The following is a 14,997-nucleotide window of genomic DNA, read 5'->3' as shown; positions in this document are numbered from 1 at the left end:
GGATTGTGTGTACCAAGACCATGTGTCCATTGATTCTCCACTCCATTGTGAACGTGCTGTCCAAGTGTAAAATTTGCTTTGCCATTGCAGGCTCGAGATAATGAGACGCAGGAGAAACTGGAACAGCAGGTGATGGAGCTCAGTACACAGCTGAAGGAGAAGGAGGAGATGGTGCAGCATGTCAAGGCCCAGGTTGGTGTCTCTGACCTGTATCCTCATTGAAAAATGTTCCTGTGCTGTTCATGGACCAGGTGTGGGATCTGGCTAATATTTTGCTACGGTTCAGTGAAGTTTTTGAGTTAAGGACATGATGATACAAGTCACGAACTTGCAATTTGTAGAGCTCTTTCGCTGTAAAACCTCCCCAAGGTGCTTCTCAGTAGTGTGGTCACAGAGTTTTCCCGTGAACCACCAGAAGAAAATGACTGAAACCTTGGTCGAGGTCAATCGGAAAGGGACAGAGCAATGGAGTTGGTTTGGTCAAAGTCGTACGGCCCTTCGGCCCACCATGTCTGTGCCAGCCATGGAGTATCAATCAATGCTAATCCCATCTCCCAGCACTTCTGTGCCATGAAGTTCCTGATGCTTATCTGAATACCATTTAAATATTGTGAGAAGCCTGCTTCCATCAACCCCTCAGGAAGTGTGCTTCAGATTTCAGGCACCCTATGGATGAAAGAATTATTCCTCCAATCCCTTCGAATCCCCTTATCCCAAACCTTTGTCGTCTACTTCTACACACCTCCACAAAGGGGAAGTGTTTCGTACTAACTTCCCTATCTATGCTCCTCAATTTTGTACACCTCAGTTAGGTCCCCCTCCCAGCCCATCCCGTCCTTCCTTGTAGCTGAAACGCTGCATCCCAGGCAACATCCTGGTGAATCTCCTCTGCACCCACTGCAGCACCGTCATGTTCTGCCCATGGTATGGTGACCAGATCCACACACCGTTTACCAGCTGGGCCTTCACCAGTGTAGATATACCAGAACATCCCTGCTCTTGGTTTCATTAGCCAGCACATGGAGTGTAGAAAATCTGAGAGATAATTTGTGGAAAGTGGGATTCATTTGGGATGGAACAGCACCAGCTTTAAAGGAGGGGTGTGAGATCATGGGACAGACATTGAGGGAGTGAATGCTAGACAGCCCAAGGTATGGCTTCCACTGGTGAAAGTGGGGAATGCACAAGCTGTCAGACTTGGGGCATAGAAAGAGTCCACTTGGACAGGTGCATGGATAGGAAAGCTTTAGGGGATGTGGGCCAAACGCAGTCAAATGGGACTGGCTTGGATGGGCATCTTGGTTGGCATGGGCTAGTTGGGCCTGAAGGGCCTGTTTCCGTGCTGTATGACTCTGACTGAGTGGTGCTGAGAGAGGTCACAGGTGGGGAAGGGCAATAAAGCAAAATGAATTCAGGTGGGGAATTGGGGCTAATGTTAATCAGCATGCAAAGGGATGCTGGAGAGAGAGTACTGCAACTGATCTTGTTAACTGGTGAGTGTGTTATGTTTACACCCCCTCCCCACCTTCCATAAATACCCACTGAACTGTAGCTGGAGAAGGCAAAGACTCACTACGACAGTAAAAAGATGCTGAGCCTTGAGCTGGCGGAGAAGCTGGAGGCCCGAGAGAAGAACGTCTCCTCCCTGGAGCAGCAGCTGACGGCAGCGATGCAGGAGGGCGCGGAGCTGCGGGCAGAGTCCGAGAGACTGCGCAAGGAGGCGCAGCAGGCCATGAGGGAAGCGAAGGAGGCTAACCAAAAGAACAAGACCCTCTCTGCACAGGTTGGCAATTCCAATGATTTGGGAAACCTTTAAAGTCGGCACTGTGGGAATCTGGAGAGGTTTGGGGGCCTGGTGTACACAGGTCACTGAGTGTAGTCAAATGCAAAAATAATCAAAGAATAAGGGAATTGTAACAGTCGCCCAGAAATATCAAAGGAGGAACCCCCCACTGTGCCCTGGTTAGAACACACTGGAAAAGCCCAGAGAAAACTACCCAACCTCTCCTTATAGCATGGTCGCGTAGTGGTTAGCGTAACGTTTTACAGCGCCAGTCACCCGGGTTCAATTGCCGCCGCTGTCTGTAAGGAGTTTGTACGTTCTCCCCGTGACTGCGTGGGTTTCCTCCGGGTGCTCCGGTTTCCTCCCACATTCCAAAGACGTACAGGTTAGGAAGTTGTGGGCATGCTATGTTGGCGCCGGAAGAGTGGCGACACTTGCGGGCTGCCCCCAGCACATTTCCAGTAACGCAAAAAGACGCATTTCACTGTGTGTTTCGATGTACGTGACCAATAAATAATTATCTTATCTAATGCTCTCTAATCCAGGCAATACCCCAGTGAACCTCTTCTGCATTCTCTCAAAGCCCCCACATCCCTCCTATAGTGTGGCAGCCAGAACAGCGCACAATATTCCAAATGTTGTCGAAGCAAAATTTTATACCACTGTAACATGACTTGCCAACTTTTTATACTCAGCGCACCAACCAACAAGGGCTAATATGCCTTACGCCTTCTTTACCACCCTATCCACATATTGGTTTATTGGCCCATGTTGCCACTGTCAGGGAACTATGAACTTGCACCCCAAGATCCTTCTGTACATCAACGCTCCTAAGGGTCCTGCCATTTACTGCATACTTGCCTCTTACGTTTGACCTCCCAAAATGCAATACCTCGAGTTTGTCTGTATTAAACTCTGTCTGCCATTTCTCCACTCACATTTCCAACTTCAGCAATCTTCATGTTGTCTGCAAATGACATTTTCATTAAAATATACATTACAACCTACCTTGCAGAATGCCACTGGTCACAGACCTCTGGTCAGGAAAACACACCTCCATCACTGCCCTCTGTCATCTGTGACAAAGCCAGCTTTGTATCACTGTGACACAAATGGTGATGAAGGTATAGAATTCTTCCACAAAAAGCAGCATCTGCCACTTCAATTGATCATTTTAAATCTGCGTATTGAATTTCTGAGCAAAGAAGATGTGAAGCTAAGGCCACTGGATGCAGTTAGATTACACACCAGTTTTGATGTCTCGGCTGATTGGCACACTGGGTTTAAATGGCAGTATTACCGGGTTCCTAGTGGAACTCTTGGAAGTCAGCTGGAGTTTCCAGTCCTGATGCAGGGTCTTGACCCGAAACGTCGACAGTTCCTTCCCCACCACGGATGCTGCTTGACCCACTGAGTTCCTCCAGCAGATTGCATATGCTGGAATCTGGACCAACAAACAGCCTCTTATGTCTCTAAAGTTTTAAAGTTTTCAAAGATTTTCGTTAAGTAAATGCTTTATAAAGGAGTGTGGGAACAGGAGTTGCTACGTGTTCTAATTCTGTTGCTGGAGTGGACTGAAAGGTCTCCCATTTAAACTAAGAGGCTGTATGCACCAAGGCATCCTTCAGTGAAGTGAGGATTCCAGTTCCATCCTTGCACAATCAGCCATTCATCTCTGAATTGTATGCAACTTCTGTCTCTGTGATTCTGTCGAATCTGTTTCTGGACTGATTTGGTTTTTGTTCTGACGCTTGGTCAGGTGGAGTTCGCTGACCGGCGGCTGAAGGAGCTCAACAAGTCGCACTTAACTGCTGGCACAAGAAGATCCCGTAGCAACACCGGGAGGGGCTCCTCTCAGGTCGGAGACAGTGAAGCAGATTTCAGCAAGGACAGTATTGAGCTCAGTGACTTGGAGGAGCCAGCTGTAGCATGGAACAATACAGGAGCCAGGTAAAAGAAGGACTTGCACTTGTATAGCACCTTTCATTCTCTCGAGACATCCAAAAGCTCCTGTTTTTGGTAAATTTTACAGCATTTTTGACAGAGGGCAAGTTCCAACAAACTGAAGTGTAATAAATGATCAGAAGTCTGATTGATGGTTGAAGGCTAAATATTGACCCCAGGACAGCAGAGGGAGCTCCACAAAGAAGTCACTGTGGGATCTTTACATTCATCTGGGGTGCTAGCCTGGGCCTTGGCATGTGACAGCGCAGCCGTCCCTGACCTGTGTGATGCTCCCTGAGCACAGGTCCCTCCAACAGCGCGGCACTCATGCCATCTCAAATCAAGTTTGTTGTCATGTGCCCCAGTACAGTGAGGTACAGGTACAATAAGAATCTTGCAGCAGCATCACAGGCACGTAGGTACAGACACACAGAACATAAGTTATACAAGACTCTGTAAAACAACCATGCGAAACAAGACATTAGTGCAAAAAAAAAGTCCATGGTAGAGCATGAGGTGGTCCGTGGTGTTCCGGTGCTCAGGTAGGGTTAGGGTTGTGCAGGTTGGTTCAAGAACCTGATAGTTATAGGAAAGTAGCTGTTCCTGAACCTGGTGGTGTGGAACTTCAGGCTTCTGTACCTCCTGCCCAATGCTGCAAGAAGATGGCATGGCCCGGATGGTGGGGATCCTTGATGTTTCTTGCTCTCTACTGATCTGCTCATTTCCGTACCTTCCCCCTCTCCGCCATGTCAGAGGCTTTTCTCAGATAGTCAGAGGCTTTTCCCCAGGGCTGAAATGATGGCCACAAGAGGACATAGGTTTAAGGTGCTGGGGAGTAGATATAGAGGAGATGTCAGGAATAAGTTTTTTTACTCAGAGAGTGGTGAGTGCGTGGAATGGGCTGCCGGCAATGGTGGTGGAGGCGGATTCGATAGGGTCTTTCAAGGGACTGTTAGATAGGTACACGGAGCTGAGAAAAATAGAGGGCTGTGGGTAAGCCTAGTAATTTCTAGGGTAGGGACATGTTCGGCACAGCTTTGTGGGCCAAAGGGCCTGAATTGTGCTGTAGGTTTTCTATGTTTCTATGCAGGCTGAGCATGCTGACTTGATTCTTCTGTTCCTCAGGAGGGGCAAGGCAGGTTACAAGACCCCTGATGCTGTTCACAAGGGAAATGGATCTCTTGCAACACAGAAACTGCGCAGGAAGTCAGAGTCCCTGGAGTCGCTGTACTTCACTCCACTGCCCCATCGCAGCCAGTCCACGATGGACACCAGCCTCAGCTCTCTGGGGGACCTTAGTCTGGACTCAGCCAAGAAAACCCGATCTGGGCGGAGACGTACCACTCAAGTCATCAACATCCTCATGACAAAGGTATGGGTGGAGACCTGTCCTGACGTGGGAAGGGAAGGGACCACTGAGGGAGAATGGTTTGGGTCCCATTCACAAGGGATGGGAATCAGCAGGTACTGTCTCATTGAAGGCAGGCATGTCTGTCCATAGATCATTGACCTTTTCTTGGTTCTGTCCACACCCTCTGTCACCAGCACACACTAACCACAGTGTGCACTCTTCTCTGGGTGCACTGCAGCAACATTTCTCCAAGTTTTTCCAAGCAGGACCAGACTGGGAGTACAAGAATGTCCAAGGTAGACTTACAGGGCATGTTTGTAGATAAGATTTCTTTATTAGTCACATGTACATCGAAACACACAGTGAAATGAATCTTTTGCATAGAGTGTTCTGGGGGCAGCCCACAAGTGTCGCCACACTTCCGGCGCCAACATAGCATGCCCACAGCTTCCTAACCCCTACGTCTTTGGAATGTGGGAGGTAACCAGAGCACCCGGAGGAAACCCACGCAGACACGGGGAGAACGTACAAACTTGTTACAGACAGCGGCCGGATTTGAACCCGGGTAACTGGCACTGTAAAGCGTTACGCTAACCGCTACACTACCGTGCCTGCCTGTAAACATAAGTTTATTTAATAAGATTGGTGAGCTACACATACAATTAATTGCTTAGGATTATGATGTGGTAATAACTGACCTGGCAGAAAGGGGTTTGAAATATTCTTGGGTACAAGGTGTTTGGGAAAGATGGGGAATGGGGAGAAAAGAGGATATTTCAGTGCTGGAGAGGATACCCCAGAACGATCAAGGCTACAATCTGAGTATTTAAAGTTAACAACAGCACACGTCTGTAAAAACAGAACCATTTGTTAGCCTGTAGTTGGAAACCTATGCAATAGTACCAATATTGTAATCAGAGCTGAATCCATTTCATCAATAAGTCGTAAAGCACACAATCATTCTATGGCAACCACACTTCCACAGTATCATATTAAAATAAACTGGTTTATTATTGTCACCTGTACCGAGATAGTGAAAAACGTTGTTTTCCCTGCTGTATCTACGGATCATTTCATCACATCAGTGCATTGAGGTAGTACAAAAGGAAAACAATAACAGAATGCAGAATAAAGTGTTACAGTTACAGAGGAAGTGCAGTGCAGGCAGACAATAAGGTGCAAGGTCATAACAAGGTAGATTGTGAGGTCAAGAGTCCATCTCAATAGTACAAGGGGACGGTTCAATTGTCTTATAACAGTGGGATAGAAGCTGTCCTTGAGCCTGGTGGTGTGTGCTTTCAGGCTTCTGTATCTACTGCCCGATGAGAGGGGGGAGAAGAGAGAATGTCGGGGGTGGATGAGGTCTTTGTCTACACTTTGCTGCCTAGGTAAAGCAATGCCCATGGAGGGGAGGTTGGTTTCCGTGATGTGCTGAGCTGTGTTCACAACTCTCTACAGTTTCTTGTGGCCTCGGGCAGAGCAAGTGCCATACCAAGCCACGATGCATCCAGAGAGGATGCTTTCTATGGTGCATCTATAGAAATTGATGAGGGTCGATGGGGACATGCTGAATTTCTTTGGCCTCTATTCATTGTAATGAATGGCATCAAAAGCACAGAAGGCTGATTAAAGAGCAACTATTAAAAGTGGAGAAAGGGGAAACTTGTTTGTAGCAGCAAATGTATCTACGTATGTTGGACTTTTAATAATATTGTGGGAGCTCACTCGCATGCAGGGGTGTCCATAAGTCAGATGTTGGTAACCCGGGGATGTGTAGAAGAGTAATTTTGCAGGGAAACTACAGAGGTTGCAGAGCCATAGAGTAGTATTAACGGAGACTTGGGATAATTTTATCACAAGGGGAGGAGTTTCTGAAGTGCATCCAGAAGAATTTTCTTGATCAATATATTCCTGATGAGGAAGGCGGTGTGACTCTGAGAGACTACAGACCTAGTCTGCTCAAACTCTCTTCAGAAGAATCAGTCTGGTGAATGTTGCTGTGCTCCCTCTATCTCAAGTGTTCTCCTTGGGCTGGGAGACCAGACCTTATACAGTATTCCAGATGTAGTCTCACTGGGCTGCTCATATTTTCTTATGACATGGAAGGCCATTTGGCCCATCAAGTCTATTCTTGCTCTGAACACTTGCACCAGTCCTATTCCTCGACTTTTTTTTCTTGTAACCTGTTCTTGCCACAGGCCTATCAACTTCCCTTTCCCTCCTCCCCCACTCTCCTGACACCCACCTTGGTGCAATTGCTCAGTGCAGTTTACAGCAGCTGATTAACCACTCAGCAACATCTTTCGGGGTGTGGGGGTGGACGGACAGACGATGCGGGTGGCCTCATGATTGTGGGGAGATCTTACAGACACCATACAGCATCAAAGGTTAGGATTGCTGGAGCTGTGTAACTCTACTCTTGATTTAAAATCCCTTTACATTAATTTGCTTTCTAATTGCTTGCTAAACCTGCATGTTAACTTTTAAGGGATTTGTGTACAACACCCCAGGTCCCTTGAACAGTTGCACATTTCAATCTCACTGTTTTTTTAAGAAAACTTTTTTCCTACCAAAGTAGATGATCTTGCATTTTTCCATGTTCTATTTTATCGGACAAGTCCTTGCATGTCAACTTAGCCTGTCCGCATCCATCCCCCAAAGCCCCTCTGCAGCTTCCTCACAGCCCGCACTTCCATCTGGCTTTGTACCATCACCAAATATGGATATATTGCATCTGTGGTGCCAATCGTTGGTATATATCATGAACAGCACCCACTGCTCACTGCCTCCCACACTGAAAAAGACTCCCTATTCTTGCTACTTTCTGTCCATTAACCATGCTGGTAAATGACACCTAATTCTGTCTGCTTAATTTTCTTTATTAATCCTTTTGGCACCTCATTGGAGGCCTTCTAAAAGTCCAAATATATGACATCAACTGGTTCACTTCTATCCTACTCTCCTCATTCTAAACTGAGGTGTGCAGGAGTTTCTTGCAGAGGGTGGTGAATCGGTGTGGAGACCAGGCAAACCAGAGAATAAATTCTTGAAACGTACAAGAGAATTTTCTAGGTCAGTGTGTGGAGGAACCAATGAACACAAGAAAATAGGAGCAGGAGTTGGTCACCAAGCCCCTCGAACTTGCCCCACCCTTCCATATGATTGCAGCTGATCTGCCCCAGGTCTCGTCCCTTCTCCTCTGCATTGGTCCCCAAAAGCCCTCATTGTTCAAAAATTTTCTAAGCTCCTCTTTAAATATCTCCAGTGATCTAGCCTACCCAACCCTCTGGGGTAAAGAATTCCATGGTTCTTCTATTGCCCTTGTTACATCCACCTCTAATCCTGATTTACACCCTACCTTACCATTACTGTTTGGAGATGTATACAGTTCCCACTAATGTTCTCTCTTCTTTGCTGTTTCTATAACACCACTCAGAGTGATGCCATGTGATTTTCTGAGCCCTGATCCTTTATCCTTTAATATCAAGGAGACACTGCCTCCTTTCTCAGCTAAAAGTATCCAGGTATATTTAATTCCCAACCTTCATCACTTTCTTGTAATGGCTGTTAGATCGTACCCCTTTCTATTTGTGTTGTTAATTCATCCCCTGTGCAATGAATGCTGCGTGCATTCAGATCAAGAGCTTTCAATTCTGCTTTCTTTCCCCCTCTTATTCTGGTGTGGAAGAGATTTACCAAAATAATCCCAGGGACATCAGTTATATGGACTGACTGAAGAAGCTGGGGTTACTCTGCTTGTAATTCCAAAGATGCATTACACTTTGACTGAAAAATTTCTAGTTTAGTCTTAAACGACCTACCTCTTATTTTGAGATCCTCTTGCCTTGCTCCAGGCTCCTTGTCCAATAATTTGACCACTTGGCTGCTGTAACCCAGAAGCATTTTTCCATTCCCACAATTAATACTAACCTGGAGATTGGCACTAAGGGCTGTCCTTAGCAATAATGCTTATAGCCTAAGAATGAATTAAATCATAATGAACAATCTTGAGCTACTGCACTGCACTTTCTGTAGACTGAACGGCTGTTTGTCTTGGTCAATTTTTTTTTAAACCATGAATGCACAAAGACTTTTCCCAGGGTTGGAGAATCAAGAACTACAGGGCATAGATTTAAGATGAGAAGGGGAGAGATTTAGTAGGAACCTGAGGGGCAACCTTTTCACCCAGAGGGTGGTGTGTAAGAGGGTGGTGTGTATGTAGACCAGAGGGTGGTGTGTATGTAGAGTGATCTGCCAGAGGAAGTGGTAGAGATGGGTGCAGTAAAAAGACACTTGGACAGTTACGTGGATAGGAAGGGTTTAGAGGGACATGGGCCAAATGGGACTAGCTCAGATGGGCATCTTAGTCAGCATGGACAAGTTGGGCCGAAGGGCCTGTTTCTGTGCTGTATAACTCTGACTGTACTAACTGCAGCTCTCTGGCCTTCCTCCCAGAAACAGACAGTCGAGTACGAGGAGCCCAGCACCTCGAGAGCTTCGTTGCTCGGCATCCAGCCCTCAGCCTCCCAGCCGAACATCTCAGACCAGCGTCCTCGGGGTCGCTGGAGGAACCGGGCCCCTTCCGTCACCTCGCTGACGGCCGTCAATCGCTCCATGTCCCAAGACTCGCTGGACGGTGGCAGCAGCGCAGAGGATGTGGGGACTGCTGCCTTGATGAACCTCCCGGGATTCCGGCCTACCACCCGAAGGTCCTCCAGGCTGTCCTCATTTGGCACCGCTGCCTCAAGTACGTTGGCGGGAGAGGGGAATGGGATCGGTGGGGGGGGGGTGTTGGTGGGCTTCGCAGGCTGAGCCAACATCTAATTGTCCCTCAGATGGTGGTGGTGAGCTGCCTTCTGAAACTGCTGCAGCCCTCGAGGTGTGAGAACACACACAATGTTGATAGGGAGGCAGATCCAGTGTTTTGACCCAGTGGCGGTGGAGGAATGGCATCCAAGTCTGGATGGTCTGTGACTTGGACAACTTCCAGGTGGTGGTGTTCCTGTGCTTTTGCTGCCCTCTTCCTTCCAGATGGTGAAGGTAACACACACAACGCTGGAGGAACTCAGCGGGTCAGGCAGTATCTACGGGGGGAGAATGGACAGTTGACATTTCAAGTTGAGACCCTTCATCAGGCCTCATGATTGGTAGAGGTGGTGGGTTTGGAAGATGCGTCCTAGGGAGTCTTGGTGAATTGTTGCAGTGCATCCTGTAGATGGTACAAACTGCTGCCCCTGTGCATCGGTGGTGGAGTGGGTGAATGGTTGTGGACGGGGTACCTGTCAAGCAAGCTGCTACGTCCTGGATGGTGTCGAGCTTGAGTGTTGTTGAAGCCGCACTCACCCAGGCAAGTGGAGAGTGTTCACCACACTCCTGACTTGAGTCTTGGTGGTGGTGGACAGGGTTTGGGGAGTGAGGTAGTGAGTTATCACCACAGGGTTCCCAGCCTCTGACCTGCTCTTGTAGCCACACTGTGTATATGGCTACTGCAGTTCAGTTTCTGGTCAATGGTAACCCCCAGGATATTGATGGTGGGGGATTCAGTGATGGAAATGCAATTGAATGTCAGGGGGTGAGAGCTGGATTTTCTCGTTGGATCTCATTATCGAGGTGCAAATGTTACTTGTCACCTATAAAATATCTTTATTAGTCACACGTATATCGAGACACACAGTGAAATGCATCTTTTGCTTAGTGTTCTGGGGGCAGCCCGCAAGTGTTGCCACGCTTCTGGCGCCAACATAGCATGCCCACAACTTCCTAACCCGTACGTCTTTGGAATGTGGGAGGAAACTGGAGCACCCAGAGGAAACCCACGTAGTCACGGGGAGAACGTACAAACTTCTCACAGACAGTGGCCGGAATTGAACCAGGGTCACTGGCGCTGTAAAGAGTTATGCTAACCGCTGCACTACTGTGCCTGCCTATCAGCCCAGGTTCTGAACATTGTGGAACGATGAGCATCCCTACTTCTGACCTTGCGATTGGAGGAAGGTCATTGATGACGCAGCTGAAGATGGTTGGACGTAGGACACTACCCTGAGAAGATCACAAGACAAAAGAGCAGAAGTAGGCCATTCAGCCCATTGAGTCTGCTCCATGAGCTAAACTAAAACTATTCCGATCTAGCCCCAATTTCTGGCCTTATCCCCAGATCCCTTAATACCTTGACTAATTAGATACCTATCAATCTCCTCCTTAAATGCCCTCAATGATTGGGCCTCCACAGCTTTATGTGGCAAAGAACTCCATAAATTCACTACCCTCTGGCTAAAGAAATTTCTCCTCATTTCTGTTTTAAACCAGTACCCTCTAATTCTAAGACTGTGCCCTCTAGTCCTGGACTCGCCCACCAAGGGAAACAACTTGGCCGCATCTACTCTGTCCAGTCCTTTCAACATTCTAAAAGTTTCTATGAGGTCCCCTCTCATTCTCCTGTACTGCAGTGAGTACAATCCAAGAGCCGACAAATGCTCATCGTATGTCAGCCCTTTCATTCCGGGAATCATCCTTGTAAATCTTTTCTGAACCCTCTCCAACATCAGCGCATCCTTCCTAAGATAAGGGGCCCAAAACTGCACACAGTACTCCAAATGAGGCCTCACCAGTGCCCCACAGAGCCTCATCAACACTTCCTTACGTCTGCAGAGATGATTAACCTCCAACCACCACAACAATCTTGCTTTGTGCTAGGTATGATTCCAACCAATGGAGGGTGAACCCTCGATTCCCATTGACTCCCGTTTAGGCAGGCTCCTTGGTGACACATGACTATGGAGGTAGCTGGTGGAACTGGTTTGGTGTTATCAGCTCAAGGCCTGCACTTTCAGAAGGATTTCATAGACTTTGGGTACGAGGGAGACTTCCCAGCACTATCCCAGTGATGAGTTTGTTCTGTGGAGAGACTGAGTTTGTTCTCCTTGAGCAGAGACGGTTGAAAGGGGAGTTGATAAAGGTGTTCAAAACCTTGATGGTTGCTTCCTATTCCAGTGGCAGGAGGGTTGTTGACCAGAGACCTGGATGAAAGTTTTGGGGGAGAAAAAACAAAGTGGTGATTGAGAAACGCAGGACTGCAAATGCTGGAATCTAGATGGAAAAAACAGCAAGATGCTGGAGGAACTCAGCAGGCCAGGCAGCATCTGTGGAGAAAAGCAGGTGGTCAACGTTTCAGGTCAGGACCCTTCTTCAGGACTGAAGATAGGAAAAGGGGAGGCCCAATATATGGAGGGGGGGAAGCAGAGCAGTGATAGGTGGACAAGTTTCATGTGATGATGGACTTTTACTTGGGCAGATGTATCTGGTATGTGCTGTTTGAAAGGGCAGTTGAAGCAAATTCAATAGGCATCTTCAGAAGGAATTGGTTAATTACTTGGGAATAGTGTTCTGTGGGCAATTGGGAAGGAATTGAAACTAAATGGAGTGCTTGTCCATAAAGCTGGCACAGGCACAATAAGAACACTGGCTGGGTGCCCTCCTCCTCAAACCTGCCCATCGTTCAATATGATCATGGCTTTTCTGCCTCGTCTCCTCTTCTGTGCCAGTTCCCCAGAGTCCTCTGTTCCCTGATCCTTCAAAAATGTACCTACTTCCTCTTTAAATTCCCCCAGTGATCTAGCTTCCACGAGCTTTGGGTAGAGAATTCCAGAGCTTCCAGCCTCTGCTAGAAACTGTTCTAATGCCTCTCGGTTTTAAATGACTGGCCCCTAATCTTGTAACTATTTGAGGTTCTCCCACTGGAAATGCCTCTATGTTTACTCCACCATGTCTCCTTAGAACCTTGTGTTTCAATATTCTAAACTCTGAAGAAGATGGAGCTAGTTTCTTCAGCTGCTCATGATATGGCAACTCTCTCATCCCAGGAATTAGTCCAGTGGGTCTGCTCTGCACTGCCTCCAATGCCAGTACATCCTTTCTTAAATGGACCAAAACAGCATAGTGCTCCCAGTGTGGCCTCATCAGTACCATCTACAACAAAACTTTCCTATTTCTGAACCCTAACTCTCTTGCAATAAAGGCCAATGTGCTGATTGTCTTTCTGATCACTTGCTGCATTTGCTTGTTAACCTTTTGCTGTTTGTGCACAAGAACACCTAGACCCCTCTGTACTTTGGTCATCAGTGGTCTTTCTCCACTTAGATGATAGTCCACCGTTAGGATCCTCTCGGCAAAGTGCATAACCTCATGCTTCCACCCCCCCCCCCCCCCCTCCATTAAACTTCATCTACTCACTCAACCTTAAGTCAGCGATAATAAATCTGATTCTATGATGTGAAATTTGTTGTTTTGCGGCAACAGTACAGTGTAGACACAAAATATGTACATTACAAAAATAGTGCAAAAAAAAGGAATAATGAGGTAGTGTTCGTGAATCATTCAGAAATCTGATGGCGGAGGGGAAGAAGCTGTTCCTGAATTGTTGGGTTTGGGTCTTCAGGCTCCTGTACCTTCCTGATTCCAAATATCCTCACTGTAATACGCTCTTCAACCTATTTTCATGTCACTGGCAAACTTGGATACTTTGCACTCTGCCCCCTCCTCCGGGTTGTTAATATAAATAGTACATAATTGAAGGTCAAGGACTGATCCTTGGAGTGCTCCCCCCTGACACCCTTCCAGCCTGAAAAAGACCAGTTATTTCTAACTCTGGTTATCACACAGAGAACAATCTTCAATCAATGCAAACACATTCTCCCCTCAATACAATGAGCTGTTATTTTGTGCACCTTTTTTATCTGGCACCTTGTCAAATACCTTCTGAAAATCCAAATAGACCACATCTGCAGGTTCCCCTCTGTTGAGACACAAGAGACTGCAGACGCTGGAATCTGGAGCAACAAGCAATCTGCTGGAGGAACTCAGTGGGTTGAGCAGCATCTGTGGGAGTCCTCGATGCAAGGTTTCGACCCAAAACGTCGACAATTCCTTTCCTCCCACAGATGCTGCTTGATCATAGAAGAAACACAGAAAACCTACAGCACAATTCAGGCCCTTCAGCCCACAAAGCTGTGCCAAACAAGTCCCTACCCTAGAAATTACTAGGCTTACCCATAGCCCTCTATTCAGCTCCATGTACCTATCTAACAGTTTCTTGAAAGACCCTATCGTATCTGCCTCCAACACCGTTTCCAGCAGCCCATTCCACGCACTCACCACTCTCTGAGTAAAAAAAACTTACCCCAACATCTCCTCTATATCTACTCCCCAGCACCTTAAACCTATGTCCTCTTGTGACCACCAATTCAGCCCTGGAGAAAAGCCTCTGACTATCTACCCTATCAATACCTCTCATCCTCCGTCTCTCCAAGGAGAAAAGGCCGAGTTCCCTCAGCCTGCTTTCATAAGGCATGCTCCGCATTCCAGGCAACATCCTTGTAAATCTCCTCTGCACCCTTTCTATGGCTTCCACATCCTTCCTGTAGTGAGGCGACCAGAACTGAGCACAATACTCCAAGTGGGGTCTGAGCAGTGACACCTATATAGCTGCAACAATACCTCTCGGCTCCTAAATTCAATTCCCCGATTGATGAAGGAAAATACACCATATACCTTCTTAACAGAGTCAACCTGCACAGCCACCCTGAGCGTCCTCTGGACTTGGACCCCAAGATCCCTCTGATCCTCCACACTGCCAAGAGTCCTACCATTAATACTATATTCCGCCAACATATTTGACCTACCAAAATGAACCACTTCACACTTATCTGGGTTGAACTGCATCTGCCACTTCTCAGCCCAACTCTGCATCCTATCTATGTCCCTCTGTAACCTCTGACAGCCCTCCAAACTATCCACAACACCCCCAACCTTAGTGTCATCTGCAAACTTACTAACCCACCCCTCCACTTCTTCATCCAGGTCGTTTATAAAAATCACTAAGAGTAAGGGTCCCAGTACAGACCCCTGAGGTACACCACTGGTC

General features: G+C 47.3%; 1 protein-coding gene across 4 annotated transcripts in view; it reads left to right on the top strand.

Moving 5' to 3' along the window:
• Positions 1-14,997, top strand: part of numa1 (nuclear mitotic apparatus protein 1) — a 96,110-nt gene that overhangs the window by 61,255 nt on the left and 19,858 nt on the right. For all 4 annotated transcript variants that reach the window (XM_052025817.1, XM_052025820.1, XM_052025816.1 and 1 more), the window contains exons 17-21: positions 91-192; positions 1,553-1,783; positions 3,543-3,733; positions 4,853-5,099; positions 9,534-9,825. In XM_052025817.1, coding sequence (XP_051881777.1) covers positions 91-192; positions 1,553-1,783; positions 3,543-3,733; positions 4,853-5,099; positions 9,534-9,825 — 1,063 coding nt within the window. The remainder of the gene's footprint in view (positions 1-90; positions 193-1,552; positions 1,784-3,542; positions 3,734-4,852; positions 5,100-9,533; positions 9,826-14,997) is intronic.

The sequence above is a fragment of the Pristis pectinata genome, chromosome 11 (assembly GCF_009764475.1).
Source record: "Pristis pectinata isolate sPriPec2 chromosome 11, sPriPec2.1.pri, whole genome shotgun sequence".
NCBI classification, from domain to species: domain Eukaryota; kingdom Metazoa; phylum Chordata; class Chondrichthyes; order Rhinopristiformes; family Pristidae; genus Pristis; species Pristis pectinata.
Note: the sequence above shows the minus strand (reverse complement) of the source record. Positions and strands in the feature narration are given on the sequence as shown.